This window comes from Moschus berezovskii, chromosome 19 (genome assembly GCF_049115385.1).
Source record: "Moschus berezovskii isolate FMDL1 chromosome 19, NW_MosBer_1.0, whole genome shotgun sequence".
Lineage (NCBI taxonomy): Eukaryota > Metazoa > Chordata > Mammalia > Artiodactyla > Moschidae > Moschus > Moschus berezovskii.
Genome location: NC_142478.1, coordinates 14,890,694 through 14,910,111, shown reverse-complemented (window position 1 = coordinate 14,910,111; position 19,418 = coordinate 14,890,694). Strand labels below are relative to the sequence as shown.

The 19,418-nt window shown below is 47.7% G+C and overlaps 1 protein-coding gene and 1 long non-coding RNA gene across 3 annotated transcripts in view; one reads left to right on the top strand and one right to left on the bottom strand.

Moving 5' to 3' along the window:
- Positions 1-19,418, top strand: part of LOC129542625 (uncharacterized) — a 35,795-nt gene continuing 16,377 nt past the window's right edge. The window contains exon 1 of the long non-coding RNA XR_008683101.2: positions 1-750. This is a non-coding gene — a long non-coding RNA (uncharacterized LOC129542625). The remainder of the gene's footprint in view (positions 751-19,418) is intronic.
- Positions 16,055-19,418, bottom strand: part of SLC10A7 (solute carrier family 10 member 7) — a 311,758-nt gene continuing 308,394 nt past the window's right edge. For both annotated transcript variants that reach the window (XM_055405227.2, XM_055405226.2), the window contains one exon: positions 16,055-18,567. In XM_055405227.2, the coding sequence (XP_055261202.1) occupies positions 18,538-18,567 (30 nt within the window). In that variant the 3' untranslated portion in view covers positions 16,055-18,537. The remainder of the gene's footprint in view (positions 18,568-19,418) is intronic.

Sequence of the window (19,418 nt, the reverse complement as noted above, 5' to 3'; positions counted from 1 at the left end):
TGTCTGGATGGTCAGAACCTAGAACAGTGCCTGGTGCAAAGTGGGTGCTCAAATACGTTTGTCTAGTGGGGAAAGGGGACTTTCCTCGTGGCTCAGATGGTAAAGAATTTACCTGAAATGAAGGAGACCTGGGTTCGAGCCTTGGGTTAGGAAGATCCTCTGGAGAAGGGAATGGTAACCCACTCCAGTATTCTTGCCTGGAGAATTTCATGGACAGAGGAGCCTGATGGGTTCTAGTCCATAGGGTCACAGAATCAGACACGACTGAGCGACTAACACACACACACACACACACTGGAGAAAGGAAAGAACGGCGGCTATTTTATTACTATGCGTGATAGGAGTGGTTGCAAGATGAATTGGAATCCATTCAAACCGAGAAAACTTATTTGGCTCTGACCAGAAAGGGAGTGAAAGGTCAGAAGCAGGCTGAGCTTCCTCCTCGCTGAGTGCTGCGTGAGAACCTTCCTTTAGGGCCGGCGATTCCCAGGGCGTCCGCCAGGGGGCCCTTCCCGCTGCGCTGAGCGGCGAGAGTGGCTTTCCGACGTGGACAAAGGGCTGCCTGGAGCCTGGACCGGGGCCTCTGGGGGAGCCGGCGGCGGCCACACCCTCTCCTGGGCTCGGCACCAGGGGAAGGCTCCAGACGGCTCGGGCTGCGCGCCAGGCTGCTCGGTTCCAGTGGGAAAGCTGACCTTGGCCAGGAAGAACCAGGAAGAGGCACAAATGACTCATTGTCCCACATCCTCCAAGGTAAAAACCCAGCAGTGTGTGTGGCCTTTGGGGCTGGACGTTATTGCAGCCTTGGCTCACTTCGCAGCCAAAATAAAAGCCGTCGGCCAGCAACCCAGGCGCAGCCCAGGAATACAACCCATGGCTCGCTCCCCTTGTCCCCTTCCACACACTTCCCTGCCCTGAAAGTTCTGAAAACAACCTGTGTGATTTCCAGTTCTAAAAGTGGAGCGCTATTTCCTTTTAAAGACTTAAGGCAGCCTTCATTTCCAGTCAGGGCCATGTGACATTTTTATGGCCTCGTGGAAGAAACTGGATCTGTTTTCAAGTCACGTGTGAAGAAGGTCTGGGTGAAAGGTGCTTTATTTTTATTCCGAAGTTTGGTAGCCAAGTCACTTCCATTTGTCAAACGTGCCGGTGCCCTCTTATTTCCACTAGAGGGCACTCTTGGAAAATATTTATAATTATATATTTTATTGCTCTGTCTAGGAGGTGCTGTTTTTAAAAAAGAAGGCGGGGGACACCGGCAGCCCAGTCTAAATTTCAGAGCAAGCCCTTTGCCTTCTTCACCTGGAGCTATTCCTGATTCTTCCAGAAGCACAGCTAGAGAGGAAAGCTGGAGAGCCCACAGGCAGCTGCTTCCCTCCTCTGTCGTTTTGTCCACTGGGGATGTAGCTGCCCGCTCCCCTCACCCTCCCCAAATCCCCTCCACGCCATAGGGGGCCAGCCATAGCCTGCCTGGAGAACCCCCTTGGAAAGAGGCTTAGAGATGGTGAATCTGGGGGCCTCTGATTTGGTTGGGTGTCTTCCCTCACAAGCCAGCAGTGGCCGGAAATCCTCAGAAAAGTGCCAGGAAGGGTCAGTGGGGTGGCTGGGGCGTCAAACAATTAAAAATAGGGCTTCCGGGCAGGCAGCCATGGAGATCTGGCTCGATATGTAAATAAGTGTAAATAAGGGCAAGCCTCGGTGCTGGGAGGACGCTGTGCCCATTTTGTAAAGCTCGGGCTGTCTGGGGTGGTGGTAGGCTGTCTTTATTCAGCACACAGCCCAATTTATTAAAAAAGTGTTTTTCTACCCAAAAAGAAAATAGTTCCATTGAGTTCCATTGGTGGGGTGGTGGGTGGTGAGGCAGGAGATTGTTACAACATAGATTTCTTACTCGATGAATAGAAGAGTGTCAGTGAATAAATTAGAGCTGATTTTTAGCCACTGTAACCTTAATTCTGGAGCATGTTTGATTCACAGTACTCAACTTTGCCATTCCTGAGATTTGTGCCACCTTTTAGGCTTGACATTAAGTCAAGCTGTGAGTGACCTCATTTCATTCTGGGATCAGCTCTGTGAGGTGGGCATTACCATCAGCATCCCATTTTGCAGAAGGAAACTAAACTCAGGGAGGAGCAGGGACACACCGTAGCAGTCCACAGCCGGGGACTGAGGCGGTTCAGTATCAGGTCAGTTTCTGCAGGAACGTTTTTCTGAGCATGCGCCGTGTGCCAGGCTCAGCGCTAGGCGTGAACCGGATGCTGCTTCCTGCTCTTCCTCAGAAACAGGTTCTCCAAATGTCAAGGCAGACCTTTGACTTCACTTGGAACTGTTCCTCATTCTTCCAGAAGCACAGCTAGAGAAGGAAGGGGGCAGTACAAAGCAGCTGCTTCCTTTGTCCACGTGGTTGCCTTGGTTGTCAGAGCGCCTGTGGTTCTGGGCGGGGCCAGAAGGGGGCGCCCTTCCTTTGCGGTATGCCAGGTTGATCCGGGTAGACCAGGTGCCCGAGACCACAGCTTGCTCCAGGCTGCTCCAGGCAGGCAGGCATCTGTCCACTCTTCCTGGCGCCCATCCCCCCTGCTGACCTTGGCCCCCTCTCTGCACACCCAAAGGTACAAACGGCAAGGCAATCCCTAGAAGCCTCTGTCCAGGGTTTTGCCATGCAGCCTTCTTGTTCACTAGTTCCTCTGTTTGGAGACCGGCTGAATTTGAAAGTAGCCCTAAGGCTCTCAAGATGCAAGGTGACCATAGTGACTCCTGAGGAGTGCCCCTGTGGCCTACGGCCGAGGGTTGTAGAGAAAATGGGAGAGCAAAGAGCCAAGAAGGGCTCTGGACAGTGGCTCCCAAAGAGGTGCTCGGCAGATCAGCTTTTCCTTGAGCCCATTCTGAACCTCTTTCTGGGAGCACGCATGAGTTTATAACTAAACACACAGGTGCACATGTGTGAACACACACACACATACATGAGTGCATCTTTAAAACCCAGCTCCTTAGATTCTCATTTGTTGTTATTGTTTAGTTGGCTAAGTCGTGCCCAGCTCTTGCAACCTCACAGGCTGTAGCCTGCCAGGCTCCTCTGTCCAAGGGATTTTCCAGGCAAGAACACCAGACTGGCTAACCATTCCCTTCTCCAGGGGATCTTCTCAACCCAGGGAGCGAACCTGCGTCTCTTGCATTGGCAGGCAGATTCTTTACCACTGTACTACCAGTGAAGTCCAAGTTCTCATTACTTACCTATTTTATACATAGTCGTGTATATGGTGTGGGGCTTCCTGGGTGGCTCAGTGATAAATAATCAGCCTGTAATGCAGGAGACACCAGTTCGATCCCTGGGTCAGGAAGATTTCCTGGAAGAAAGCATGGCAACCCACTCCAGTATTCTTGCCTGGAGAATCCCCATGGGCAGAGGAGCCTGATGGGCTACAGTCCATGGGGTCTCAAAGAGTCTGAAGTGACTGAGCACACACGCAGTGTATATGGTACAGACAAATACTGTTTGATTCCACACATACGAGGTACCTGTGTCTGTGCGTGCCTAGTCGTTTCAGTTGTGTATGACTCCTTGCGACCCTATGGGCTGTAGCCCACCAGGCTCCTCTGTCCATGGGGATTTTCCTGGCAAGAATACTGGAATGGGTTGCCATGCCCTCCTCCAGGGGATCTTCCTGACCCAAGGATCGAACCCATGTCTCCTGTGGCTCCTGCATTACAGGCAGATTCTTTACCGCTGAGGCACTGGGAAAGCCCTAGGAGATACCTAGAACAGTCAAACTCATGGAGTCAGAAAGTACATTGATGGATGCCAGGGGTGGTGGTGGTGGGAGGGGGAACGGAGACTTAGAGTTTAACAGGGACTGAGTTTCTGTTTAGGAAGGTGAAAAATCTGGGCGATAGATAATGTGAGAGTTGCACAACAATATGAATGTACTTAGTGCCACTCAACTGTATAGTTAAATATGGTTAAAATTGTGTTTTATATTATGCGACTTTCACCGCCCCCCCCCCCCCACAAAACCCCGGCGTGTTGGGGCAAGCAACATAGGCTGAAATGGTGACTGTGTGTCCCCACTCCCCACACAGGCTTGGATGCAGCAGAGAATCTCTATCAAAGCTGTTGATACCCGGGAACAGAAATGGATACAATAGAATGTCTCCATTTGATGGTACCAAGGTGTCTAAAAGAGTGGCAACACAGTGCAGACGCAAATTGGGGTACCTGGGCGGCTGCTTTCCTCTTCAGACCCTGCGAGGAGAGGGCAGGAGGCTGGGGTCGTGGAGTGAGAGAGGCGAGCAGCGGCTCAGGCCTGCTGCCTGTGGTCCCCAGCTTTGGCCTCTTCTCCCGGATTCATCCCAACAAGGGCTGGGGGCAAGCTCAGGCCCCCATCCTAACAGGCAGGGCTGGTGGGGTGGACCCAGAGAGGAGGAAGAAACGGCTTTCCCTGGACACAGAAGTGCGCAGTGGATTTCGTGGTTCAGGGCTCTGGCCGGTGGCTCAGAAGGGCCCTCCGCACATCTTGGCCGGCTTCCCCGCAAAGCCAGCTGAGCCCCGGAGGCGCGGGACCCGTGATTCGCGCTCGCAAGCCCGTCTCCGTCTCCAGCGCGGCCGCTGACGGCGTCCTCATAAGGGGCGGCGGGGCGGCCCGGCGGGGATGCGATCGCGCGGCCCAGGGGGCGCCTTCTGCCCAGAGTCTCGGGCGGGAGCCCCGGGCGCTCCCGGGATGACCCAGCAGGCGTTGCAGGAAGTACACCCCGGACGGGGGCACTCTCCGCGGCCCAGACTCGGGACACGCGGCGCTGCAGCTTTCACCACCCGGCAAGGGGAAGCGTTTTGAAGTTAGCAGCCGAGGCCCACCACCCTGTGCGTTTGCCAGAACAAGCCAGGGTGGGTGGGAATTCCTCCCCCTTGGTGTGGTGAGGAGAGCCCAGGCTGCTGCTGCTGCTGCTGCTAAGTCGCATCAGTCGTGTCCGACTCTGTGCGACCCCATAGACGGCAGCCCACCAGGCTCCCCCATCCCTGGGATTCTCCAGGCAAGACCACTGGAGTGGGTTGCCATTTCCTTCTCCAGGGCCAGTCTGGGGGGTTCAATAAACACCCTAAGGAGGGTCTGTGCTCAGAAAGAGGAAGGGTCTTTCTTGGCTTCAGATGCCTTTCGGCTGATGCCTTCAGTTCAGTTCAGTTCAGTCGCTCAGTCGTGTCCGATTCTTTGCCTTGCTGCTGCTAAGTCACTTAAGTCGTGTCCGACTCTGTGCGACCCCATAGACGGCAGCCCACCAGGCTCCCCCATCCCTGGGATTCTCCAGGCAAGAACACTGGAGTGGGTTGCCATTTCCTTCTCCAGTGTGTGAAAGTGAAAAGTGAAAGTGAAGTTGCTCAGTCGTGTCCGACTGGTAGAGACCCCATGGACTGCGGCCTACCAGGCTCCTCCATCCATGGGATTTTCCAGGCAAGAGTACTGGAGTGGCTTGCCATCGCCTTAGATGGTTCTAAAAGGGAAGAAGGGAGGCAAAATGAAAATACCCTTAGAGAGGGGATTGTTCCCTGTGCCCCTTAGCCGGAGAGTTAGTGGAGAAGCCACTGCCTACACCTTCCGGGGACGCATTCGGCCCTCACCCCAAGACCCCCACCCCACCCCCACCCCCAGCCTCGTCCTGTGCTGCCGCGGAGCATAAAATGGTCTAGTAGCTATTTTTCTGTTGTGATTTTTGGCCGCTCTTCTTTTGATGCTGCAGACTCAGATTTTCTCACTTGTTCCATGACTTTAGACTGCTTGCTAAACAATGTCCTCAGAGGGAAAAACAAACCTCGATTAATAAAGTGCTCATGAAAGGGCAGCGATGAGGGAGCTGTCAGGCCTCCCAAGCGGAGAACGCTGAGATGCGGGCTGGCCTGGCCTCGGAGACCCCAGCGGCCGTCGGGTGACTTCTCCTCTGTCTCCACAGAGTCTGGGGCCGCTGAGCGCCAAGTGTGAGGTGGACACTTGCCTGCTGCATGGAGACAGAAACTCATTTTCCGTCTGTCAGGCAGCCTGACACAGAGCTGCTAATGATTTTCTGTCAGGCGAGGCCTGGCTGGATTTGAACCAGTGACCCAGAGGTAAAAGGCCCCGATGTGCAGGGCTCCCTTTACAGTAACTGGCCTGCCTCTGCCTCCTTTTGCCTGGCCGCTGTGCTCTGGTTCCTCTTCCCCCGTGTTCTTCTCAGCCAGTTGAGTTTTGGTTGGACCCTCGCTTAGCATTTGGGCTTCCCTGGTGGCTTAGTTGGTACAGAATCTGCTTGCAATGCAGGAGACTCAGGTTTGATTCCTGGGTCAGGAAGATCCCCTGGAGAAGGAAATGGTAACCCGCTCCAGTATTCTTGCCTGGAGAATCCCATGGACAGCGGAGCCTGGCCGGTTGCAGTTCATGGGGTCACAAAGAGTCCTCCCCCACTCAGCGACCAACACTTTAGCTTAACATTTGGGGCTGAGTGCTTAATGTCCCAGGAGGGCAAGCTGGGGTGCATTTTTGTCCCGAGGGGAGGGGAGATGGAAGGCAGTTGAAGGGCAGAGGGGCAGGGCCTGCCTGATTGGCCTGGGACCCAAAACCACCTGCTCCCCCCAGGCTCTTCCTGGCCCTGACCTCAGGACTTTGCCTGCATATAGAGATGGCCCCCACAGTAAAGGTGACAGCAAGAAGTGTACCTTTGGAGGGGTACTCAGGCCTAGGTGCTCTGGGTCTCAACTACTCTGAGGTTGACATTGTCAACAGTTTTTTTTTTTTTTGCTGGTTCAGTTCAGTTGCTCAGTCACGTCCAACTCTTTGCGACCCCATGAATCACAGCACGCCAGGCCTCCCTGTCCATCACCAACTCCCGGAGTTAACTCAAACTCATGTCCACAGAGTCGGTGATGCCATCCAGCCATCTCATCCTCTGTGGTCCCTTTCTCCTCCCGCCCCCAATCCCTCCCAGCATCAGACTCTTTTCCAGTAAGTCAACTCTGCAGGAGGTGGCCAAAGTATTGGAGTTTCCGCTTTAGCATCAGTCCTTCCAGTGAACACCCAGGACTGATCTCCTTTAGAATGGACTGGTTGGATCTCCTTGCAGTCCAAGGGACTCTCAAGAGTCTTCTCCAGCACCACAGTTCAAAAGCATCAATTCTTCGGCGCTCAGCTTTCTTCACAGTCCAACTCTCACATCCATACATGACCACGGGAAAAACCACAGCCTTGACTGGATGGACCCTGGTTGGCAAAGTTCTTGCTGGTGGTTTTCATGGAAAAACAGCAACAACAACTCTCAGAGCATTTGTAAATTGAATTTGGTGATTCCCATTCACTGAGCCACAACTGAGTCATGTGCCACTCTCCAAAAGTAGTGTTTTATTTAGTTTTAAAACTTTTCTATTGTGATAAAGGTCGAATAATATAAAACATACTATTTTAACCATATTTATCAATAACCTCAGATATGCAGATGACACTACCCTTATGGCAGAAAGTGAAGAGGAACTCAAAAGCCTCTTGATGAAAGTGAAAGAGGAGAGTGAAAAGGTTGGCTTGAAGCTCAACATTCAGAAAACAAAGATCATGGCATCTGGTCCCATCACTTCATGGGAAATAGATGGAAAAACAGTGGAAACGGTGTCAGACTTTATTTTTTTGGGCTCCAAGGTCACTGCAGATGCTGATTGCAGCCATGAAATAAAAGACGCTTGCTCCTTGGAAGGAAAGTTATGACCAACCTTGATAGTATATTAAAAAGCAGAGACATTACTTTGCCAACCAAGGTCCGTCTAGTCAAGGCAATGGTTTTTCCCGTGGTCATGTATGGATGTGAGAGTTGAACTGTGAAGAGAGCTGATCGCCGAAGAATCGATGCTTTTGAACTGTGGTGTTGGAGAAGACTCTTGAGAGTCCCTTATACTGCCAGGAGATCCAACCAGTTCATTCTAAAGGAGATCAATCCTGGATGTTCATTGGAAGGACTGATGCTAAAGCTGAAACTGCAATACTTTGGCCACCTCATGTGACGAGTTGACTCACTGGAAAAGACTCTGATGCTGGGAAAGGTTGGGGGCGGGAGGAGAAGGGGACGACGGAGAATGAGATGGCTGGATGGCATCACCGACTCTGTGGACATGAGTTTGAGTGTACTCTGGGAGTTGGTGATGGACAGGGAGGCCTGGCGTGCTGTGATTCATGGGGTCGCGGAGAGTCGGACACGACTGAGCGACTGAACTGAACTGAACTGATGTACAGTTCAGTGGCACTGAGTACCTTCACCTTGTTGTGCAACCCTCACCATCATCCATCTGAAGTTTTCACCTTTCTAAACTGAAACACTGTCCCCATTAAACACTAACTCCCCTCCCCCTATCCTCTACTCCCAACCCCTTTCTCCAGACCCTGGCATCTACCAATGTACTTTCTATGAATTTGACTATTCCAGGTACCTCATATGGTGGTAGTGGTTTAGTTGCTAAGTCGTGTCCATCTCTTGCGACCCATGGACTGTAGCTCGCCATGCTGCTCTGTCCATGGGTTTTCCCAGGCAAGAATACTGGAGTGGGTTGCCATTTCCTTCTCCAGGGGATCTTTCCAACCATAGGATAGAATCTGGGTCTCTTGCACTGCAGGCAGATTCTTTACCAACTGAGCCATAAGTGGAATCAAACAGCATTTGTCTGCACCTAAAGCAGAGACATTACTTTGCCAACCAAGGTCCGTCTAGTCAAGGCAATGGTTTTTCCCGTGGTCATGTATGGATGTGAGAGTTGGACTGTGAAGAAAGCTGATCGCCGAAGAATCGATGCTTTTGAACTGTGGTGCTGGAGAAGACTCTTGAGAGTCCCTTACACTGCAAGGAGATCCAACCAGTCCATTCTAAAGGAGATCAATCCTGGATGTTCATTGGAAGGACTGATGCTAAAGCTGAAACTGCAATACTTTGGCCACCTCATGTGACGAGTTGACTCACTGGAAAAGACCCTGATGCTGGGAAAGGTTGGGGGTGGGAGGAGAAGGGGACGACGGAGAATGAGATGGCTGGATGGCATCACTGACTCTGTGGACGTGAGTTTGAGTGTACTCCGGGAGTTGGTGATGGACAGGGAGGCCTGGCGCGTGCTGTGATTCATGGGGTCGCGGAGAGTCAGACACGACTGAGTGACTGAACTGAACTGAACTGAACTGAATGCACCAGTGCTGGAGCCATAAGGGACCTGGATTCTATCGCTGGGTCAAGAAGATCCCCTGGAAGAGGAAATGGCAACCCACTGCAAGATTCTTTCCTGGAGAATCCCATGGACAGAGGAGCCTGGTGGGCTACAGTTCATAGGGTCGCAAAGAGTCGGAGACGAATGAAGCGACTTAGTATAACACACACAATGGATAAATAAACAATTGAAGAAATTCAGTAGACAAACGAAAACTAAGGGCTGTGTCTCATGGTGCGGGGAGAGGGGTGGGGTGATGGCGGGAGCCTGTGGATCAGGAGTCAGCAGTGTAGAGGGGGAGGGAAGCACAGGTGCTGGCCAGGTCAATGCTCCAGGTGGAAATGCAGGCTTTGCCACTTACAAGCTATGATATGGGAGCCTCCACTTTCTAATCTATGAAATTTGCGTAATTGTGTGTGTGTGTGTTTGCTCATTCGTGTCTGGCACTTGCAACTGCATGAACTATAGCCCGCCAGGCTCCTCTGTCCATGGAATTCTCCAGGCAAGAATACTGGAGTGGGTAGCCATTCCCTTCTCCAGGGGATCTTCCTGACTCAGGGATCCAACCCGTGTCTCCTGAATCTCCTATATTGGCAGGTGAATTCTTTACCATTGTGCCACTTGGGGAGCCTAAGAATGATGATACCAGTATAAACAATCTTCATGGGATTTCATGGGACCTTTCGGGTAAAGCACTGAGCAGAGCACCCAGCGTGTGGCAGATGAATGTCAGCAAGGGGCTCCTGAAAGGGAGAAGGGGTTATGGAAGGAAAAAGAACAGTGGATGACAGCGGCAGTGGGATGAAGAAGGTCGAGATTAAGGAGAGGTTTTTGCAGAAAGAAGCAAAGGAATTTGATGATCAGCTGAAGAGGAAAAGTGAGATGGGAAGGCTGAGGGGAGGACCCCTGGACCTGGTTGCTATGGCAGCCCAGGAAGCTGGTTGGGGAAGATGGTGTGTAGGGAAAGGAGGTTTCTGGCTTCCTTCAGGGTGTGTGGGTCAGAGTGCCTTGAGGATGCCCGTGGGTGGGGAATGTCCAAAGATGAGCTCAGGGCTACCAGGCTGGGAGCACTGGCTGACTCAGTGGTGGCTGGTGCTGCAGAAGCGGCTCCCAGTGGGAGTGCATGGGGGTGGGAAGAAAGATCGGAGACCGGGGTGCCTGGAAGGGTCCACGTGAAAGGGGTGAGAGGGAAGGGGGCCTGTGAATGGGACAGCCAGATGCTCCGCATCCCGTGAAGTGAAATGAGCAACCCCCTGAGAGGTCACAGGAGGACGGCCCTAGAGCAGCCGTGCAGTCAGAGCTCGGGTCGGCTGGGCATTAGCAAACTGGAATCCATACGGGGCAGCTCTGTGAGCTGCATTATCGGGTACTTTTCAGCCAGACTCAGCACTGCTGGAGGAGTTGGCCAAAATTTCTGTGTGGAGTTTTTTGGAGGAAGTAGAAAAAGGCAAGATCCAGGCAGCAGTGGTGGGCTGGAAAGGCCTTTCGGTTCCTGCTGGAGGCCAGGGATGGCTGCAGCCAACTTACAATTGAGAATCAGCTGTCTTCATTCACTGACCGAGGGATTCGTGTCCAGGTCACTGGACTGGGGACTTTTAATGGACTGCCTAATAGATCATTTGCATAGAATAGACCCTGACACCTGACCCCACACATTCGTTATGGTTTACCCAGGTCCCATCCGTGTGGAACCATAATAATAGCTTGTCACTGATTGGTTCTTACCAAGTGCCAGGCACCGTGACAAGCCCTTTGCTTCTGTCATGCAGTCCAAGTGACACACCTGTGATGTTACGCAGTTCTCACTTTGGCTTTGTGAGCAGAGAAGTGTGATACACCTGGCATTTTGGTAAGTGAAGTGAGCGAGAGAGAGAAAGACAAACGCTGCATAGTATCAGTTATGCTAAACTGCTTCAGTCGTGTCTGACTCTTTGTGACCCAGTGAACTGTAGCCCGCCAGGTTCCTCTGTCCATGGGTGAACTCAAAAAAAAAAAAAAAAAAGGTAGAACTCATCGAAGCAGACAGTAGAAAAGTGGTTTCAGGGGCTGAGGGAGTAGGGATAAGAGGGGGTTGGTAAAACTGTTGCTGCTGCTGTTCAGTCGCTAAGTTGTATTTGACTCTTTTTGACCCCATAGACTGCAGCACACCAGGCTCCCCTGTCTTTCTCTATCTCCCGGAGTTTGCTCAAATTCATGTCTACTGAATCATGGACAATGGTTTGGATCTGTGGTTAGCGATGCTATCTAACCATTCCGTCCTCTGATGCCCCCTTCTCCTTTTGCCTTCAATCTTTCCCCGCATCAGGGTCTTTTCCAATGATCTTTTCACATCAGGTGGCCAAAGTATTGCAAGGAGATCTGCAAGGAGATCCAACCAGTCCATCCTGAAGGAAATCAACCCTGAATATTCATTGAAAGGACTGATGCTGAAGCTCCAATACTTCGGTAAAAGGGCACAGACTTTCTATTATAGGATGAATGAGGTCTGAGGATCTAATGGACAGCTTGTTATAGTTGATAATACTGTGTGGTGTAATTGAAATTTGCTAAGAGACTAGATATTAAGCATCCTCACGCACAAAAGTTAACTATGTGAAGTGAAGGATATGTTAATGAACTTAATTGTGGGAATTCTTTGACAAACGCTTCAGACAGCTGACAATTTTGTCAATTATACCTCAATAAAGCTGGAAAAAACTGAAACTTAAAAAGGGTGACAATGATGATAACGAGAATAATAACGACCACTATCACTATCCGTGGTGGCTCAGAGAGTAAAGAATCCGTCTGCCATGTGGGAGACCTGGGTTCGATCCCTGGGTTGGGAAGATCCTGTGGAAGAGGGCATCCCACTCTAGTATTCTTGTCTGGAGAATCCCCAAGGAAAGAGGAGCCTGGTGGGCTGCAGTCCATGGGGTTGCAAAGTCGGACATGACTGAACGACCAAGCACTGCACAGCACAGCACTGTCACTTAGGACATCAGACATTTCCCACTGGGCTGTCTCTTCCCTTTGGCCCAGCACCTGGCGGGGCCCTTTTCCTTTCGTTTGTTCCTTTTCTCCAATTCTTGGACCTTTCAGTCCCCTTCCTCATACTGTCGACTCTGGCTCAGAATTCCTCTCATGTCAATGAGGGGGCAGTCAGATTCCCTGATCTCCCCCTAGGATGTGTTTAGAGACAGAAGCTGTTTTCCTTGACAAGTGTACCAAGGTTCAGAAATGAATTATGCTGTCTGCTCAAGATGTGGAAGAAGAGGTAGCTGCGGTTTGCGCCTCATGCGTGTTAGAACTCCTTCAAAGGGTGATTAGAATCAAGTGGACAGGGCTTCCCTGGTGGTTCAGTGGTTAAGAATGCACCTTGCAATGTGAGGGACATCAGTTTGATTCCTAGTCCGGGAGGATCCCACATTTCTGGAAGCAGCTGAGCCTGGGTGCCACAGCTACTGAACAACCTTAGTGCCTGGGTGCCGCAAGTACTGAAGCCTGTGGGCCTACAGCCTGTGCTCCACAGCGAGACCAGCCACAGCAGTGAGAAGCCGGTGCTCGGAAACAAGGAGGAGCCCACACTCGCTGCAGCTAGAGAAAACCCCAGCACAGCGACAAAGACCCACCACAACCAGAAAATTAAAAAAAAAAAAGTACAGTTAAAGGTATGAACAGCGCTGCATTCCTGGTCCCAGGAGTCACCACTGTTCAGTAGACTACAAGTGCTTAAAATGTGCCCACTTAATTTTGTGACCTTACCAAGCCACTTAGTCCGGAACCCAGTTTCTCATCTATACAATGGGATATTACTACCTACCTAGCACTACCTGGAATAGTGCCCGGCCTAAAGAAAAAGTTCAATAATGTTACTTATAATTACCCTTCTAAACACTTTGTGTCTGGGCAGTGTCCCTACACATCTGTAATATATATTTTAACTAATGAAAAAATATAGAACCTGTAAAACTAGGATGACAAAACTGTATTTTTCCTGAAACTTATTCTTCCTCTGCTCAACAATATATCGTCATTACACAGTAATCTACCCTTATTTCTTTGAATGTCTAAATCATGTTCTATAGTAAGAACATACCATTGAGTACTTAAACATTTCCTTGAGCTGGGGAATTGGGGTGACCTATTAGCATTATCAGTGTTCTGAAAACATCTTTGTCAACAGATCCTTGGGCTCTTACCTGTTTCTGGATTCATAGAAGGGCAAGAGCTGAACTGAAGAACACGTATATTTAAACTTTTGATGGTATGATTGAATCCCTCCAGAAAATTCCATCCCCACTTATGCTCCCCCTAGAAGGGCATGAGGTCCCTCTCCCCAAACCCTTCTCAATATTTGAATATTATCAAGATTTAAACTTTCTGTCAATCTCATAGGTGAAAACTAGTACCGCATTTAAATGAATACCTCTAGTCTCTGGTAAGACTGAGTATTTTAAAATGTCTATGATGCAATTTGTATAAATTGCCCACTCACAAACGTTGCCTGTTTTGTTAGCATAGAAAGAAGAGTCACAGCTCCCTGATGTTTCAGCTACAGCTCGTTCAGGACACACCTGAATCCTCATATTGCCTGGTTCCAGTGTCCCGTGTAGGAATGCGAGCTAGCTCAACAAGAGGAAAGTTATACAGCTGTCAGCCCCAAGGCAAGTTCAGGAAGTCAGAGAATGAACAAACATCTGAACGTCTGTGCTCTTGGGGGTAGAGGGGAGAAGCGGGGAGGAGAGAGGGAGGGGAGAGGGAGAGATGGCAACAGGGCAGGTGGGTGGGGTTACCAGGAAGGGTGGTGAGTGAGAAATTCCAGGCGGGAGGGTGATTGGGAGACGGGTGGGAACAGGATGTCTAATATTCTTTTTTTTCCCCTAACATCCCATTTTAAGTTTGTGTACCACCGCCCCCAAATCAGTGTGTCCAAGGTTCGGTAGAAATCGAGGAACTGGATCAATCCCATGTGTGGGTGAGGAGGCTGATGCTGGAGGCCTCAGTGGTGTAGGGGGGTCTGGGATATTCTGGGTGGCCCCCCCACCCCGTGACTCGGTTCAGCCCTACGACTTCAGGGCTCTTGTCTGCATCTGCGTTTATAGGCACATTGGCACCAACCCATGGTTAGAGTGACATTTAATGCTTAATACAGTTTCTCATCATTGGCTCTACAGATGAGTTCTCCAGGGTCTATGAGAAACTGCTTTCCCTTTAAGTGATGTTAATATTTTACTCACATTTGAGAAACTGTCCTGTAGTATAAATAAGATTAGTTGCTTTGCTGAAGAGAATAAACTCTTATAAGACCTTTTGTATATATCTAGATAAACCAATACTATGACAGTTATAATTTGTATCTAGCCTTTATAGTAAGTATGTCAGAATTCTGATAAGGAAAACCCTTTATTTTTATGCATATTAAGTATTCACTAATTCAGATCAACCTGAGCTGATTTAGCCTGAATGGTTGAGGGTTTATTGTTCTGTCAAAATATAAAAGATGAAAGCTGTTTGTGTATCACACTGCAGTCTCAACTTGGAGAGCTGGTATTTACACAGCTCTGAAGCCATGCCTTTCTCTTAGCAGCACTCAGGATCGGAAGTGCTTCTCGGCCTCCTGGCGAAGATCAAGTGTAGTATGGGGACTTCCCAGGTGGTGCAGTGGTAAAGAATCCACCTGCCAGTGCAAGAAATGCAAGAGACACAGGTTTGATCTCTGGGTTGGGAAGAGCCCCTGGAGTAGGAAATGGCAACCCACTGCAGTATTGCATGAAAAATTCCATGGACAGAGGAGCCTGGTGGACTCTATGGGTGTCGCAGAGTTGACACGACTGAGCGGCTGAGCACAGAATAGGTACAGTAGCAAAAAAAGGACAGTTTTCCTTGTGACTTAGTAACGATCTATGTGTAGGTAAGAGCTCTCATAATTATGAAGGTTCTTGTCCTACCTCATAAGGTCACAGTTTGGAAAATGATATTTTGGGGGGTTATAAATTTGAGTCAGGCACTATGTTAGGCACACAAGAAAAAAAAAACAAGGCCCACACTGGAGGAGACAGAAATGTAAAGTGATGATTAGACAAGCAAAGGTTTTAGAAGACTTGAGGGACTCCTTCTAAGGCCATGTCAACAGGGAGTAAGTCTAGCACTGGTTGGGCAAGCAGGAAAGCTTCCTGGAGGAGGTGACATTTCTGTCAGCCTTACAGGAAGCCAAGATGAGGAAAACAAGAACACAAAGGTATGAAATTCTACACAAGGTGCGTGCATGCTAAGTCGCTTCAGTCGTGCCAGACTCTGTGCGACCCTGTGGACTGTAGCCCCCCTTGCTCTTCTGTTCATGGGATTCTTGAGGCAAGAATACTGGAGTGGGTTGCCACACCCACCTCCAGGGTATCTTCCTGACCCAGGGATGGAACCCGGGTCTCTTATGTCTCCTGCACTGGCAGGTGGGTTCTTTACCACTAGTGCTGCCCGGGAAGCCTTCTATACAAGGCACTCATCCATAAAGATACTCCAGGTTTGGCAAGGGCATTCTGCATTCTAGGGGTCCACCTGTCTTATCCTTGAAAAAATTGACAAGGGTGGAAAAAACTCAGATCCACCTATATGCTGTCCCTTCTGTTGAGTATGTTTCTCTTGGTTCTCAACGCTCATGCTGAGAAAATCTCTAACCAGCAAGGGCTAACTTCTGAATTTTAATGGTATGGCATGGTGGGGGGTTACTGAGATGGATACATGGCAAGACTACGGAACTTATATCCATTTTAGCACAGTTAATATAAGAGGGTTGGAATGAATTAAAAAAAAAGAAATCTACAGATACTTGAAAGGCGTTATGAGTGCATTTGAAACCAGGTCAGAAATAAGCCACAGGTTCTCATGTGATTTCTGAAACATCTTTGTTTAATCATAGAATTATTTTCATCTTCCATTCATCATAAATAATCCACTGCATTACTTCACCAATCCTTTTAAAAAAATTTGGTATTTAGCATAAACACTGAACATTAGCCAGAGGTGTGTTAGTTTTAACCAGAAGAGGGAAGAATAAAAAGAACCCACAAAATTTGAAAACTTAGAAAAGAGCACATGAAAAGATGAATATTCTCACCCTTTTAAAAAATAAAATTTCATAACAGCCATTAAAAAAATTCCAGGTGGAAAAGTGAGCAAACATAAATATAATGTAGTTCTTTCATAAATACATTTAGACAAAACATGCGTAAAACAGTGCATGGACGTATTTCAAGATATGAATAATTAAATCCCAGTAAGCATGAATTAAAAATAAAATTTGATTTTATTTTTTGTCCTTTATGGAAAAATATGCACAGCATTTGTGTAAAAAAAGAAATAGGCATAAACATATCAATAAAGCCACCAAAATTCACTATGTGAAGATTATTTGAAAACAGAACACACGTTTTTAAAGCAAAAGATAAACTTTAGTTGAATATTATCCCATAGTCACACCTACTATAGGTGAAAGACGATAGAGGTAGATAGGCTGAGGGAAGACAAATGAGCATTCTGATACTAGGCTGAAGGTGTTTATGACAGCTCAGACAGACCAAATTCAAAGAAGTGTGTAGGAAAAAAACATAAAACCCTTTCTGTGCTCCATATGTAAGCATCAAAAATACCAAGCAAAATTGCTGTAGTTTTAGACACAAGTGAATGTCTTGACAATAGGAATTCTTGACAAATAGCCTGTTTAGCATAGATTTTTGCAGGGTCTATCTAGCACTAGCCTTAAGACATACACTGAGGCTAACTCTTGTGAAATTTATGAGTTTCAATGACATTGAAATGACTCAGAAGTAACACAAGATAAGAGCTGGCAATAACAGTAATGTCAATTTATGATATTGGTAAGCACGGTGAGCTTCTAAGGAATGAGTCTTTGTTATTGATAAAATAACAACAAAGCAGCTGCTAAAGATATGATGCGGCCTCAGTGCAGCTCAGGATGCCAGCATCATCTGTTGAATCATGAAAAGCGGAGGGGTGTGGCAGGATGGTGTGCAGGAAACAGAGAAAAAGTGTTGCCTCATTTCTATAAAGCAGTGACTTTATTCTCTAACTGGGTCGTGAAAACTCTTCCAGCCACAGCAGAAGCAAATATTGGGTACTCCATGGCAAGCTGATGCCAATTTGGGAACTAATTGTACTTGCTGCTTTGGTTAATGAATGGTTTTGCATTTTCTGTGTCTTTTTTTTTTTCCACATAGCTAGACAGAATGTGTGTATGTAACATCTGTTTGCCTCTATGACCTTTATATTTTCATTTATTCATAACAGCAATATGATTTAATCTTTTTTAAAAATGTTGCAAACATTTGTCAAATCTGCCAAGGAAAATTCTCACTAACAACGTTTCAAATGCCTTAAGTGTACTTGATTCAAAGATGTAACAGGCTGCTTCTGGCTAAAAGAGGAAATTTTTGCTCGGCACATCAGTGTAACAGGAAAACAATTTTGGTCTCAGTTGTGGAATGTAGAATAATCCATCATTAATTGTTGCCACTCAAACTAATTGTAACATTTTGGTGTCTCACATTTGGCTGTTGGGAGTTTCCAAGTGTGCTGGAAAACAGGTAAGAAAGAAATGATGGAAGAAAAAGGGAAAACATTTGAAATATAATTTGAAAAAATCCTGAAACCCAAATCCTGTAGTTTAATCTCAGAACCTCATGTACTTTGACTCATAACTCAAACATCAGGCCCTTTCTTTGAAGCAGCTTATAATAAATTTAAGACACAGAACACCACAGTCTCTTATAATGGAACTGAGGAATTTCTGTGTGGAAACTATTTGAAGGAATGTCTTAAAAAATGATATCAAGAAATGCAGATGACTTATGCTTTTCAGCATCTATTCAATCTATGACCCCTGCTGAGTTGATAAGGAAAAGGCATGTCACAGTTGCAGAAAAAGAAAGAATCATGTGGTAAATCAAATAAGATTTTGGAAATATTCACTGTCATGGGAAGGGCATTTTCCTGATGATGTGACCTCATTTCAAACAGCACAGTAAGTAGAAGAGAGCTGTAGTGCACGAAAGATGGTACGAGGAAAACATGTTTGTTTTCTGTCACTTTCAACGACTGTTTTCTGCATTAGGAAAAAAGAAAACTAAACAACTCTAAAATACTGTACCACCCCTGGCAGTAACCAACAAAGTAGGTTTTGGAAATAATGCTCTCGTCAAATACATTTTAAGGCACTTTAAACAGTTATATATCATATTTTTTGTGTGTAAAAAAATAAAATATGCATCGAAGCAATGTTCACAAATACAAGTCCTCAGAACTGTAAGTGCAATCCTGTACATATATACATGGCTGCGGAACGACCGCCTCCTTTGTTATACTGTTGGCCTCATCAATTTCACTCCCTGCAAGAAAGGAAAACATGACGTTCAGAGTTGGACCGTATCCATGAACCATGTGAGATCATCAATTAACACCAGATAATTTATGCTCCAAGGAAGAAGAAGAGGCCTGCCTAGACAGCATTATACAACCCATCATCCAAACTCCTGGATCCAAACACATTTACCTGCCCACCTCACTGGCCACAGACTCGGGCATGTCCCCTCGCCTGGCGTGGCTACGCGTCTCGTCTGCTGGTGCCAGATGGTCCCCGTGGGTCTTAGTATGATCAACAAAGTGGAGGAAACACTCGTGGATACCCTTACAATGGACACTTTCTATTTTTGTGGCCAGAAGGGATGGCTAAATAATTTTCAAGCCTTCTGGATGATTCCACATTAGCCAGTGGCCCCCTGGTTTGGAGTGGTTTCTGTACAAATGCGAAAAATGAGTGGCGTTGTTCAGTTTAGTCTCCCTTTTGGACATGCTCCTGTTACTCTGTAGGATAAATCCCAGTGCTTTCAAGTGTTTAGAAGAAAACTTCATCCTGATTAATTTGCAGTTTACTAGGACTGCATATTAGTGATGGAATATTGGGAATTTCAAATAATTTTCTTCATTCTTTGTCAAAATTGGTATGTATAAATTCTAGTCTTTCATGTACATACACATTGTTAGCCATGAGCATGAATACAAGCGGAAGTTTTCAAAGGGGAAAAAGAGTAAAAGAAAAAAAGGTTATTAAACCACTCCTATAGCAACACTGAGTGGGAAGCGACCAGCCTGGCGTGGCCCCCAGCACAGAATGCTGTTTGCTCACAGTTTGTTCAGTAACAAGACGAGTGAAGGTGCTGGTGCGCTACTCTCTCAGAGA